This window comes from Etheostoma cragini, chromosome 1, assembly GCF_013103735.1.
Source record: "Etheostoma cragini isolate CJK2018 chromosome 1, CSU_Ecrag_1.0, whole genome shotgun sequence".
Taxonomy (NCBI): Eukaryota; Metazoa; Chordata; class Actinopteri; order Perciformes; family Percidae; genus Etheostoma; species Etheostoma cragini.
The window spans coordinates 2990882-3003804 of NC_048407.1; the positions used below are offsets into that span (position 1 = coordinate 2990882).

General features: G+C 41.1%; 1 protein-coding gene across 2 annotated transcripts in view; it reads right to left on the reverse strand.

Moving 5' to 3' along the window:
• dpy19l3 (dpy-19 like C-mannosyltransferase 3) overlaps nt 1–12923 on the reverse strand; it is a 51378-nt gene that overhangs the window by 22186 nt on the left and 16269 nt on the right. For both annotated transcript variants that reach the window (XM_034874871.1, XM_034874879.1), the window contains 8 exons: nt 11734–11855; nt 11018–11163; nt 8744–8867; nt 8406–8540; nt 7001–7132; nt 4838–4939; nt 4040–4113; nt 1375–1533 (listed from right to left, as the gene is read on the reverse strand). In XM_034874871.1, the coding sequence (XP_034730762.1) occupies nt 1375–1533; nt 4040–4113; nt 4838–4939; nt 7001–7132; nt 8406–8540; nt 8744–8867; nt 11018–11163; nt 11734–11855 (994 nt within the window). The remainder of the gene's footprint in view (nt 1–1374; nt 1534–4039; nt 4114–4837; nt 4940–7000; nt 7133–8405; nt 8541–8743; nt 8868–11017; nt 11164–11733; nt 11856–12923) is intronic.

The following is a 12923-nucleotide window of genomic DNA, read 5'->3' on the forward strand; positions in this document are numbered from 1 at the left end:
GCAAAAGAAGCTTTGAAAGGCGGCTGGTAGAATAATCTGTTTCCCCGAGCATGAAGCAATAACGGCATTACTAAACCTGCAGTGATGTGCGGAGACATAGGCACTTTGACTACCGCTGGGCCCGCTTCTAAACTCAAACTCCTTTTACTTTCTGCAAGGGCTGAGACTGTCCATTCATTTGCATTTCATCTCTTTTGACCAACTTGCCAGAATAAGGAAGCCCACAAACTGGCAAATCCAGCACCAAGTTGATTAACTTAAAACCAAATAGCAGCTGGTGCAAGCTAGTTCACCCATTAAGAACGTGCGCCCCATGTAAGCTGAGGTCTATGCAGCGGCCCGGGTTTGAATCCAACCTGCGGCCCTTTGCTGCGTGTCATCCCCCATCTCTCTACCACCTTTCTATTGTCACGCACAAATAAAGAGCCCCCCCCAAAAATAATCTTTGAAAGAAAAAAAGAGTGATTTCTGAGCTTGAAACTGTTGGTTTCAGTTTCTTGATATTTATCAAGAAAAATATTTTTAATTGAGTTAGTTAATCCTTGAAAGTGACGTTTTTTATTATCTGTGCTTTCTTCTACACTGTTGCTAATGCATAATGTGTATTGCTTAACAGAATGGTTAAGTAAGTAAGTATTAACGTCATTGTTTTAACTGTAGAATATGTTAACCTACTGTGAACACAACGTTGACTTATTACCACCGTTTAAGTTGGTATGAGGAACGTGTTAGCAAATAGTTGCTTATTTACACGTCCAGCAGACACAGAGCAACATTAGCATTCGTATTGTGTCCACCTGGTGAATTCTGTTCCCCCTCTTTTTAACTAGGTTTAGCTTCACCGGCTCCTGAGGGAAATCTCTGTCTCTTTAGATGCTGAACGCTCCACTGTGTTCAACAGCAAGTCTCTAACTGTGTCTGGATCTGTTGTTTGGTGCTGGGCAGGCAGAGTACGGGTGTGGAATTTCACTAAATACTGGACACACGTATATCAGATAGGGTCACAGAGTGACCGAATCTATAGATTTCTTTCTGTTGGGAGTGTCAATGCGCACACCCACAGAATTCAGACTCTCCTAGTCATTAGCTTTCAGTGAATGCTGCTCACAGAGAAAAACAGAAGGACAGATGGGGGAGATCACATTACTGCCACTTGATAATTGACATCAACAGAGTGGAAAGAAGAGGGACACAAAACATGGAAATTGTACTTTCAACTGTTTGTTGTCATTTAAACATTATAGGCATATCACCACGTATAGTACCTCCTCCAACACAGAGCTGCCATACACCTCTTTATGTGACAGCAGGGAATTTCAAAAGGACGCCTTCTCCCCCTCCCCACCTCGCATGTCCCCTCCAGCCATCACCTACCTCAGGTTGTGCAGTGCAGCAGACGCAAACACGCCACTGAGCAGGAGCAGTGTGAGGATGTAGGGGTACAGGAGCAGGGTGCCGGCCAGGCGCTCCAGGGTGTCCAGGGGCAGCAGGCCAAAGGCCTCCTCACACAGATACAGATTGGCATCGAAATCCCTGCAGGAGTGGAGGATAGGTGATTGAAGAGAGAGGAGGGAGGTGATTAAAGGGACGAAGAGAGCAAGAGAAAGGGAAAGATGGACACAGAAGAAACAGAGATGACACAGGCAGGAGGGAGCCGACCTAATTGTTAAGAATTGAAATTGTCCAATCTTATATGTTTATTTGTTTACATTCATTGCTGAGGTGACCACTCCTCTATCAATCAGTATATTCCGTTAATGATGCTTATGTTTCTGAAAGTTGTACTCATACTAACTACCCAGCATGCTGTCCTCTAAATGTGGCCTAGCTAGGGACTATTATCCCTGGCAACTGCACATACTGTATGTACTATATATACTTATATACTATACTTTTACACATTGCTGATCTATTTTTTTTCACAAACTGTAGTGTCTTTTTAAATCACTGTTTTTCTAATATACTGTGCAGTATATTTACTCTGTATGGATATTTGACTGTAGCGGTACTTTACTAATTTATGAATTCCTTTTTAATAGGTTGTTTAAATAATTGTTTAGATAGATAGATAGATAGATAGATAGATGTGTATTGATCCCAAGAAACATGGGAAATTACGGTGTTATTGTTATACACCAAGCAAGTGGTAAATTTGCTTGGCAATACATCTGATACTAAGTATTCCAGGCTAACATGTCGCTTTTGAGACTAAAGTGATCATTTAAATAAAGCAATTAATTTGGTCCTATAGGGCCCGCCTTTTTATTTTGAAATAAAGGCAACATGAGCAGAGAGTCAGAACTAAGATCAGCACTAATAGACCTTTTTCATGGCAGGTATGTTGACAATGCCATGGTAGAAAAAGCACAGTCACAAAACCACTTTGGAGAGGCACTGGTATTGTGCATGATGACTCACTAAAATAGCTTACTGGAAAACTTGATGGAATTGAGCCATCGCTAAAGTTATCAATTTCAGCTGTGCTTTTCCTACTATGAAAAGTCAAAATGCATGCCATAAAAAAGGTCTATATGCTGCGCAACATGGCACTTTGCACCTATGTGAAGTAGGTATTTAAGAAAGGCTTGGAACCAGATATGGTAACTAACTCTGTGCAGGGACCTATACCCATATTATGAAAAATCACCTTTTCTAGGATTTGGGGTGTTGTTTTGTGTCTCTGGTGTTTCCACACGCATAAAAACTTGGGAAAAACATCCATGCTGTTTTGCGTGAGATACTGTTTCTGAATGTCCTCTGCCTTCAGGCTCCGGGTAAGCGGTTCAAAATCTGAACTGCTTTTTACGTCATTAGAATGAGCTAGCGTACTATGGTTAGCCAGCTCATTCTCAATGGCAAAACACTGCTACATTACACACTAGTTCACCATATTCTCCAAAAGAACTACTTCCACGTCCCTGTTCTGCAGGTTTTGCAATGCAATAGGCAATGCATTGAGTTACTTTTGACTACCGGTTCATTTTTTTTTATTATTATTATTTAACCTTTATTTAACCAGGAAAATCCCATTGAGATTACTAACCTCTTTTTCAAGGGAGTCCTGAAAAAGAGGTTATATATGGTAATATATGAGGTCTTGAAGTCTTGGTCATGATTCCAGCTAACTGCAGGTTTGTCACTCTAATAACAGCTCCAGATCATTTCTAGACCAGCTTTGAAGTGCTGAAAAAGCCAAGCTTGTCCAATCATTGAAACATGAAATGAAGATATAATAGGGCCTTGTTCTTCCAACTGCTAGATTAAAACTGGAAACAGCAATTAAAAACGTCCAGGAACTGAAGAGAGCTGTACAAATGGACATTGTACATATATATTACTTACATGTTTCAATCAAAAAGCACAAAGCGTCTCCTTACGTAAAGGTCTTTTCCTGCCATGTTGCCAGAAAAAGCGATACACAAATGTGTACTTCAGTACATCATACAGTATGTTTTCAAAATAAACTGGATCTATTATCTCAATGTGGCATCACTCTACAGTATAAACTTGTGTTGATGTTGTTTTAAAGCACGCAGTACATTTTCCGCATTACATGATTGGCAATACTGCCTCTGGTAAAGTAACTGAACTCAGAATTGAGGTTCCACAAAAACTTTGGCATAAAAAAAAGAAAAAGAAATGTCAACCATTGAGAGAAACAAGAACAGATGGAGAGGCATATAGACTGGAGAGTAAGCTATGTGTTTGCCAGCCTCCTGAATAATCGAGAGGCCAGTTGTGTGGCGTTGGGTTGTGAGCTGTTTTATCTGCCGACCTGGAGCAGCTATTCTCCACACACCCACACACAAACACACACACAGTATCTGATCAATAGGAGGCCTGATGGCGTTACCCCGACATCTATTATTCACACACACGTGCGCACCCCAGGTGCTAGCATACTGGTGCATAGTGGATAATAGGGTCTGTGAGCATGTTCCTGTGGCAAAAAGTGGATTTATGAGAGTAAAGTGCGCCGCAGGTGGATCAATGCTAGTGTATGTTCTGTGTGTACGCTGCTACCAGTGTGTGTTCATACCTTGTCGGGCCCATGGCAAACTTGGACTTGATGAATTTAAAGATGTGTTCGTCTGATCTGAGCTGGAGTGCTTTCTGTAAACACACACGCATACACACACACAAACAAAAACACAGCGATAAGGTCATCTTGTCAAGGCTCAGATCAGCATGCCCAGGTGTATAAATATCTAAATAAACCACATAGAGATCAAACGGTGTGCTCACATCATACCTCCAGTATGAGTTTTAGATATATGCAGAGGAGTGGAGCAGTAGAAGTAGGTTGGAGAGTGTAACGGGGGTGGTGGGGCGGAGGTTGGGTGGTGGGAAGTGGTGAGTAATAGTGCGTTTCACTTGTACTCCAAAGACGGATTTTCCGAGGTCAATCTCGGAAACACGTCTCCCTGACCTCGGATTTCTGAGCAAAGAACTCAGACAACCATCAAGTAACCCGAGCTAAAAATCCAACATGGCTGCTCCATGCATCATCAGCAGTGAAAGATGTAGTAATTTATAGTTATAGGCACTTCTGTCTTATTATTGCCTCACTAAACCAGTCGTACACCCATCTGTCGACATGTTGTCACGCTGTTTCTATTCACAAAAAACAGCATAATGCGTTGTTATAACCTGGTATTGCTAAAAATGGCTAACCTGGCAATAGCTAAGGAAAACAATGCAAATCCGACTTGGAATTGGAACACATTCAACTCGGGTGTGACACCATTCCCTGCTTCTGCAGGAAAGGGAAAGGGAAAAGGAGGAGCGGAGGGGAGGGGAAAGATAGATGAAAAGAAGAAAAGAAGAGGAGGAGCACCTTGGCCAGGTAGTTGATGGTGACGGTGAGAAGGAGAACCAGGGCGCTGTGGAGAAGCAGTTTGCCCAGACGAACCAGCAGGCTTCCTGTCTTCAGACCAGACTGCATCAGCAGGCACCAACACCAGATTAGTCAACACATATTTCATATCTTAAATGCAGATTAGAATATATACATACATACATCCACAGTATATATATATACACACCTGCATATAGGTGCGCGCACACACACACACACACACACACACACACACACACACACACACACACAGATACACAGACACACAGACACAGACTTGGATATCATCTTAGATTTTGGATTTTGTAACATCTTAATATGGCATAAGTGTTGTCTTTTCCTGGTTATAAAGGCTGCATTAAGGTTAAGTTATGTCATTTTCTGAACTTAACAGACCGTTCTATTATTTTCCTTAACCCACTTAGTCATTATATCCACGTTATTGATGATTATTAATCAAAATCTCATTGTGTAAATATTTTGTGAAAACACCAATAGTCAACACTACAATTTTATTGTGGTATCAATACTGAGGTATTTGGTCAAAAATATTTTCTCCGTAATGCCCAGCCCTATATACCTGCATCTTAATTTTGACACGCCTTGTATTAGGTACATTCAGAGATGCTCATGATTCTCTGAGCTAGAGTCCACGTCAAGTCTCAAGCCTTTAAACTAGAGGCCAAGTTGGCAAAGTTATCAGCGTGCCGGATAAAATGAGATGTGGTTGAGGCAGAATCCTTTATCTTGATACCACAGATTTAGCATTCAGCCTTGTTGTATGAAGTTTTTAAAGCCAAAGCTTCTGATGCACGGCATAACAGCAGCGGGGGTGGTCGCCATGTCATAAGTGAAGTCCGATGACACTGTGGGAGTCACACTCAGGTGTCCCTCTTTCCTGACGGGGGCTCGGAGCTTGCATCGCCCTAGAGCCCCAAGATCTACAACAAGCAATTTGTGCGTAAGATGGAAAAGTGCTTTACAATTCTCTTTGTTATTGTTGGTAAGCACGATAAATCGTTATAAAATCGCAATCCCAATTAACCCCTGTTCACGATTTAATTTTTAAATAACTTGAAATTTTTAAAGTTACTTTAATTTATTTTTACAACTCTGTTTTTCATTTAATTTTATGTGCCAACTGCATCACAAACAATAAAACTTTCGTCAAGTTGTCCAAATATTACATGGATGGTTCCATATAACGCTTCTTACAAGTTAAACGAAGGATCTGTTACTACTTTTTGAAATTTTGGGTGTTTTATTTCCCCCCCAAAAATGACATAATTTCACATTGATGAGGTTTTTCCTAATTGTTACTATTAATATTAATGTTGGTCTTGTTGAAATATAAAAAACAACCACGTCCACTGTCATTTGACAGAGTGCTGCTTCGGTTGTCTGACAAACAATGTTTTTTTGAGTCCAACAGACAGCAGCGACTTTCATTTTGGACATTAATATGAATTACATAGCTATTAGCTACAGCTGATAGAATTTGCTGTTAAGGAATTTTTTATGTGAGTTTTCAGTTTGCTGATGTAAAAGTGGAGTTGCATGTCGAGTCATCGGATTCATAATTTGAGACTAACTGGAATCCTAGTTGGTCACCTTTAGTCCACACCTCTGACACATAGGGGAATGGGTCAAACATGCCTGTTTAATGAGACACTTCACAATAAGAGCATGTGTTACTGTAGACAAATATTTAAAGCCAGATATGAAATCTTTCTCTCCCGTTTGTGATTCTCAACCTTCCTCCATCGTACTCTCCATTCCACGTTCATCCTTTCACATTCAATGTTTCTGTAATTGTTTCTGTGATAGGATCTAATTTAACTAAATTAAATTTAGACCTGACAGGAAAATGTGTCTACAGCATACTTATTAGAATTATCTTCTGCAACAGAAAAAAGGAAGCGGACTGAAGCACGGGCTTCTTCACATCATGCAAGTTAATCTTCCATCTGTGCTTTTTCAAAAAAGCTACCACAACTGTCTGGATATTCCTCTGTGAGACTTTGATACACTAATAGTGTTATATTGATTCTCTACGTTCCCAAATTCTGCCTATTCTGATTTCAAACTCTAAAATGTTTTACTCCATATCCTATACACACAGACACAGACACACACACTAACCTGGCAGTGTTTGATGAAAAGTGCGGCTACGATGAAGCTCAGAACCAGTGATCCCAGTATCATGGAGTTACAGAACTGGAGGAGCCACACACTCAGCAGACTGCTCACTTGAACAAGGTACAAAGTGGTCACCTAGAGAAACACACCCATAGTGCTGTGAAACAATCAGAGTAGGTAATACAAGCTGATGTCAACCCTTCGAGGAATATGCAGTGTTTTGAGGATTGACACGTCTGCCTGTGGGCCTGATATTAGCTCTGAAGTATTCTTTTTAAAGTGTAGGCAGACCCAACGTTTATGAGGTTTTTTTAAACATCAATATGAGTTCCCCCAGCCTGCCTATGGTCCCCCAGTGGCTAGAAATGGTGACAGGTGTAAACCGAGCCTTGGGTATCCTGCTCTGCCTTTAAGAAAATGAAAGCTCAGATGGGCTGACCTGCAATTTTGCTCCTTATGAGGTCATAAGGGGCAAGTTTACCTCCCCTTTGCTCTGCTCTGCCCGCCCAGAGAATTTGGCCCACCCATGAGAGAGAGAGATATCATGGCTTTCAAACGAGCAAAGTGGCATTTGGTCACCCCCAGCCTCCACCTTATACATATACTTATATACTTTTAAGAATATATAAACGTTAAGAAACTAGAAACTGCCTGTAGCTTCTCTAGAACCAAATTGTATCCCAAAGGTACTTACAGAAGGACTGCAAAGCACTTATTATGCAAACCACACTGTACAGCCTACCACTGACTTACAATGCACTTCTACTTTAGAGACAGAAAATGTGTTGCGGACTCATGGCGGTGCGCTCATAAGAAAATAAAAAGAGTTTTTGTTCATCAAATTTTTTTGTCACAGATAAATATTGATAATTTTTTTTATTTAACTTATACTGTTTATTGAGCCATAGTGGAAAAAATACAATTTACTTTCTGTTTGTTAGTGCGTTTATTGCCAGCAATGCTGTCTCGCCATTATTATCGTTATCGGATTTAATGTTAGTTAATGTTAGTGTTCGTTACCAAACAGGCTTAGTGGCTTGGCGGAAGATTTGATTTGCAGGAGTATTTTGCCAACAGAGATGTAAGTGTTTTTAAAGGTGTACTATGAGTTCTTGCATGGTTTCAGCGCAATTTCATTTTTGTCTCAAATCGTAGGTATCTCTGCTTGATCCACTAGCAGCCTGCCCCCTGAATACACTGTCCAAACGGCTCAAAATTCCAAACCCCCAAGTTCATTGGGTACCCAGGAAACCAAGTGTAAAGTAGATTGGATGAACGTACATGAGATGTTTCAAAGACAGACGCGAGCAAACACGCTGGCACACAGTTTCTCCAACTTATAGTTAGATTACTTGTTTTGGGCGCCCTTTTGGAGTCTTAAAGTATCTGTTCCGTCTCTGAGATATACCTGTGTAGTTGTTAAGAAGTCGACACAGTCCAGGGCGTATATGATGAGAGCCTGAACGAGCAGGATGAACTGGTTGAATTGCCATGTCAGACAGAAACAGAAAGTCGTCACGTACATCAACCACACAATCACCTTCTGTGGATTGAAACACACACACACACACACACACACACACGTTAGATACTTGGTTTCTAATGGCATGTACAATTCCTGCTGTGCTACAACAGAAGATTATCGAGCAGACAACGTGTAAAAGACTGTCGAGGCTAATTGATTTGATCAAAAGCTGGGATTTAGAGTGTGTGTGTGTGTGTGTGTTTGTGTGTTTGTGTGTGTACCTGCTGTAAAGCGGTGAGCTGAGGCCGGAGATAACATGTGATAGCGGCAACCTGAAGCGCTAAGAAGGGCAGAGACCAGTTCTCTCTGAGGGAGATGGTGAACTCCACGCGAGTGGTATCCACCCTGAAAGAAGGTAGAGAGGGAGCAAAAGAGGAGTAGAGAGAGGGTGGACATCATTTTTTTTTTTTAATTGATGTAATATAAAATGTCCCAAGGCACAACTAAGGAACTTGCTCCGCTGAGGGCCTCAGTAGTTTCCATAAAGTGGAGAGAATGACTGGTGGGGATCGAGGCTACATCCACGCTAATACGTTTTCATTTTTAAGCTGCGTTTTCACAAAAATAATCTCTTTCCACACAAGCGTTTTAGCTCCGTAGCAGGGCTAAACATCGTCCAATTTAACATGTCTGACAATCATTATTCCCTGTTTAAACCTTGAAAAAATTTGGGATTTGGTTACTGGCTGCAACAACAAATTCAAAAGAGGTGTGGGGGGGCCTTTTCTGGAACACTTTCAGAATCTATAGTCAATTCAGAGAAGTACTCTCCTCCTCTTCCTGTTTCACACTGGCTTGCTGTAACATCATTTGTTGGTGTCAAACCTATTGAAAAATGGGTTCAGCTCAGAAGAAATTCAGTGGGTGCCCAGATATCTCAGTTGGTGGAGTGGGCACCCATATATAGAGGTCTACTCCTCAACGCAGCAGCCGGGGATCCCTTTGTCGCATGGCACCCCCCCCTCTCTCTCTCTCCCCTTTCTTGTCTTCAGCTGTCCTGGCAATTAAAAATGCCACAAAAATTATCTTAAAAACAAAAAGAAGAATGGGTTCAGCTCAGAATAAATTCAGGGTCCCCCCATATTGCAGCAGGCTTTCTGCAGCCTGTATTCCATCCCACACCTCCTTTGTACAGTTTTGTCCCATTTTGACCTCAATCTTCTCCCTTAATTTTTTTGGCCTCTCTCAGTTTCCCATTCAGCTCCTAGAAGTAGTGTACTATATTGCAATATACAAGGTTCTAGTGAATGCCAAGTAAAATACTAAAATGCTTCAAACTCTGCCGCGTTCTTTTTGACCATTGCAGCTTTTAATAATTGGTGTGCATGTATCTATGTTAGCAATACGGCCTCACAACAAGAAGGTTCTGGGTTTGAATCCGTTCTGTGTGGAGTTTGCGTGTTCTCCCTGTGTTGGCGTGGGTTTCCTCTGGGTGCTCCAGTTTCATCCCACCATAAAGACATGCATGCTGGGTAAATAGGACTACAGTTGGAAATTAGTTCAAAGATACTTCACATAAGACTCTACGTCATAAAGTTCATTATGTGTAAAGGGGGCGTGGTATAAGCACAGGGTGCGAGCCAAAACCAGGACCAATGACAAATAAACTCTCTGCTGAGTTCAATGATGACTTACATAAGACTCTACCTCCATGTTCCATGTAAATTGGATGATGTTTGTAACAGAAGGCTGATTTCCAGTTGCCATGAATGACGCGCTATGACCAAATCTTTAGGAAGAGTTTGTTAAAGTATAGCACCTTGTCTTTTAGGCCTACTTCCTCTTGCCACTAGGGGGCGTTATGACTTTGATCCAATATCGAAGTGTAGATGTTGTCAGGGTTGGACTCTGATGAATTGTGAAAAGTTTAAAGCCAATTGGATAATGTACATTCAAGTTACACCCACTTCCTGTTTCAATGGTGAAACGCACAAATCGGCCACCCTGCCACGGCCATGCCCTATAATGACATTTTTTTCTTTTAATAGCTTTTCAACCCTATGTTCTTAAGATGACACAGACCAAATGTAAAGTCGATCGGATGAAATCTCTAGGAGGAGTTTGTTAAATAACAACGCGGAAATGGCCAAAATCGCACTAATTTTGAACTTTCAATTCAAAATGGCTAACTTGCTGTTGGGTTTAGGGTATGGCTCCAATGGAGTTTAATATCCGTCCTGCCATGCTACATATGTGTACCACGTTTTGTGAGTCAAAGTTAAACAAACTGCAGGGGCTCAATTTTTTAAATAGTGTAAGGGGCGTCAGCGAGCCATTTTTGTGCGCCAATTCCCGAAACCATTATTAAATGTTCACCTGAATTGATGCAACTGCCAGTTTTTGTGAGTTTTTTGAGTATGTTAAGCCCCTCAAAAAGGCAATTAATTAGCTGGATAAAGAATAAGAATTCCTTCAGTTCCAATAAGGCCTTAATTTAAATGGTAATCCCCCATCTTATGCTGACACGTAAACTTGAACACACTGCTTTTACCCACCTGTTGAGGATGTACCAGACCCCAGCAAGCATACCGGCCAGCCAGGAACCCGACAGGAGCCATGCTGTGAGGTACAGAGCGATCACATACACCGCTTGGAGCGAGAACACCGTGTAAATGTAGAAATACACTGGCTCCAGATACAACTGGAACAAACACACACACATACACACACACACACACACACACAAAGAAACCATTAGTCATTAGGCGCTGTAAATCAACATACATAGAGAGGTTGACTGCAGTGACAGCGACTGACTCGGACATTCAGGAACTGTGACTGTGGCATTTTCAAAGTTTGGTCTGATATTTCACTTTCTTGTCACAGTGAGACCTCTGAGGAAGCTAAGTAACTGTTTCTCGGTTAATTGATATGCCAATACAGAAATATATCCCTTCCAGTGTGTGCAAGTGTGCCGAGCTATGTCTGCTATAAAGACCAAAATCTAAAATGCCACCACATCTCAAATGCCTGACAGTCTGCTAATATGGTTATTATTCACAACAGTACCAGGGAGGTGGTTAATAATGATGAAACCGAAGTGTGGTATTCTTTTCCTTTTTTCTTCGAGAATGCTTCATTTTCATGGGGCACAAATGCCAAGAAAAGTCCCAGACACAGTCAATCATTTCTTAATAGTTGTAGCCATTACTTTAATCTTTTGTGTTTTACAAGCCAATTGTAAATAGCTGACAGCTGAGTGATGGGGTACCTGTATGGGCAGCAATCTGTAGAGAACACTGAGGAAGACCTCTTGGTAGATATTCATTCGCTGTAGGAGATTAATGGTCCTCTTGGATTCTGTCAAGTTGTCGTGGATCAAATTGGAGAGCCCTAGGAACACACACCCACACACACACACCCACACACACACAGTTAGAGACTGATAAAGCTCACTTTGCTCATTAACCGAGTAGGGTGCTGTTAAAGAACAATAACAGTGCTTGAAATTCCTGTCAACCACTACGAGTGTTTGTGCCTGAATTTTATTCCATAATTGCTGAGAGCACAATGGATGTCTGAACCCATTAGTGCCTTCAAATTTGGAAGCCCTCAAGCATTACTTCCTTTGCTCAATTAAAATAACTACTGTTAGTAAGTACTGTTGAACTGCTTTTTTCTGAAAAATCTAAATATGTCAGGGTTTTCTGGCAACATTTTAGTGTCATATCTCCAATTAGGGCTGGGCAATATGCAGAAAATCAGATATCACAATGTTCTTGACCACATACCTCGATGGTGACATTGTGGCGATATTCTATTGTTGACAATTAGTGCTTTAAGAAAATATTTTCACCCTTAGATTTTAGATAAATGGGTAAGTAAGTGGGAATATAATAGAACAGCTACAACAGTCTGGTAAGTTCAGAAAAGTACATCACTTTACTGCAATACAGCCTTTAAAACCAGTAACAGACAACACTTATGTCACATCACAATACTACAATATCCAAAATCTAAGACGATAACTAGTCTCGTATGATGACATAATATCGATATATTGCCCAGCCCTATCTCCAATTGAGTGTGGGTATTGTTTAGGCCGTCATCTACTAACTAAAATGATCACAAGAGAAGATGATTCAAGATCTGGGTGGCATACTATACCTCTGCTAAACAATTCCCTGCAGGAAATCCTGGATAATGATGAGGAAGTTCTTCAAAAAAAAACGTTAAAGCTGCTATGGGAAATATCTTTTACTCTACATCATGGGTCTTCAACAGGGGGTCCGCGACCCCTAGGGGGTCCGCGGAGGTACTGCATGGGGGTCGCGAAAGTTTTGGTTGATTAGACTTTTTTTCATTTCCACTAATTGAAATGTCTTTAAGTACACATTAACATGAATTCAACACAGTGTAGTAAACAGATAAATGGAGGCAGAAGATGTCTTTCAGTCATCA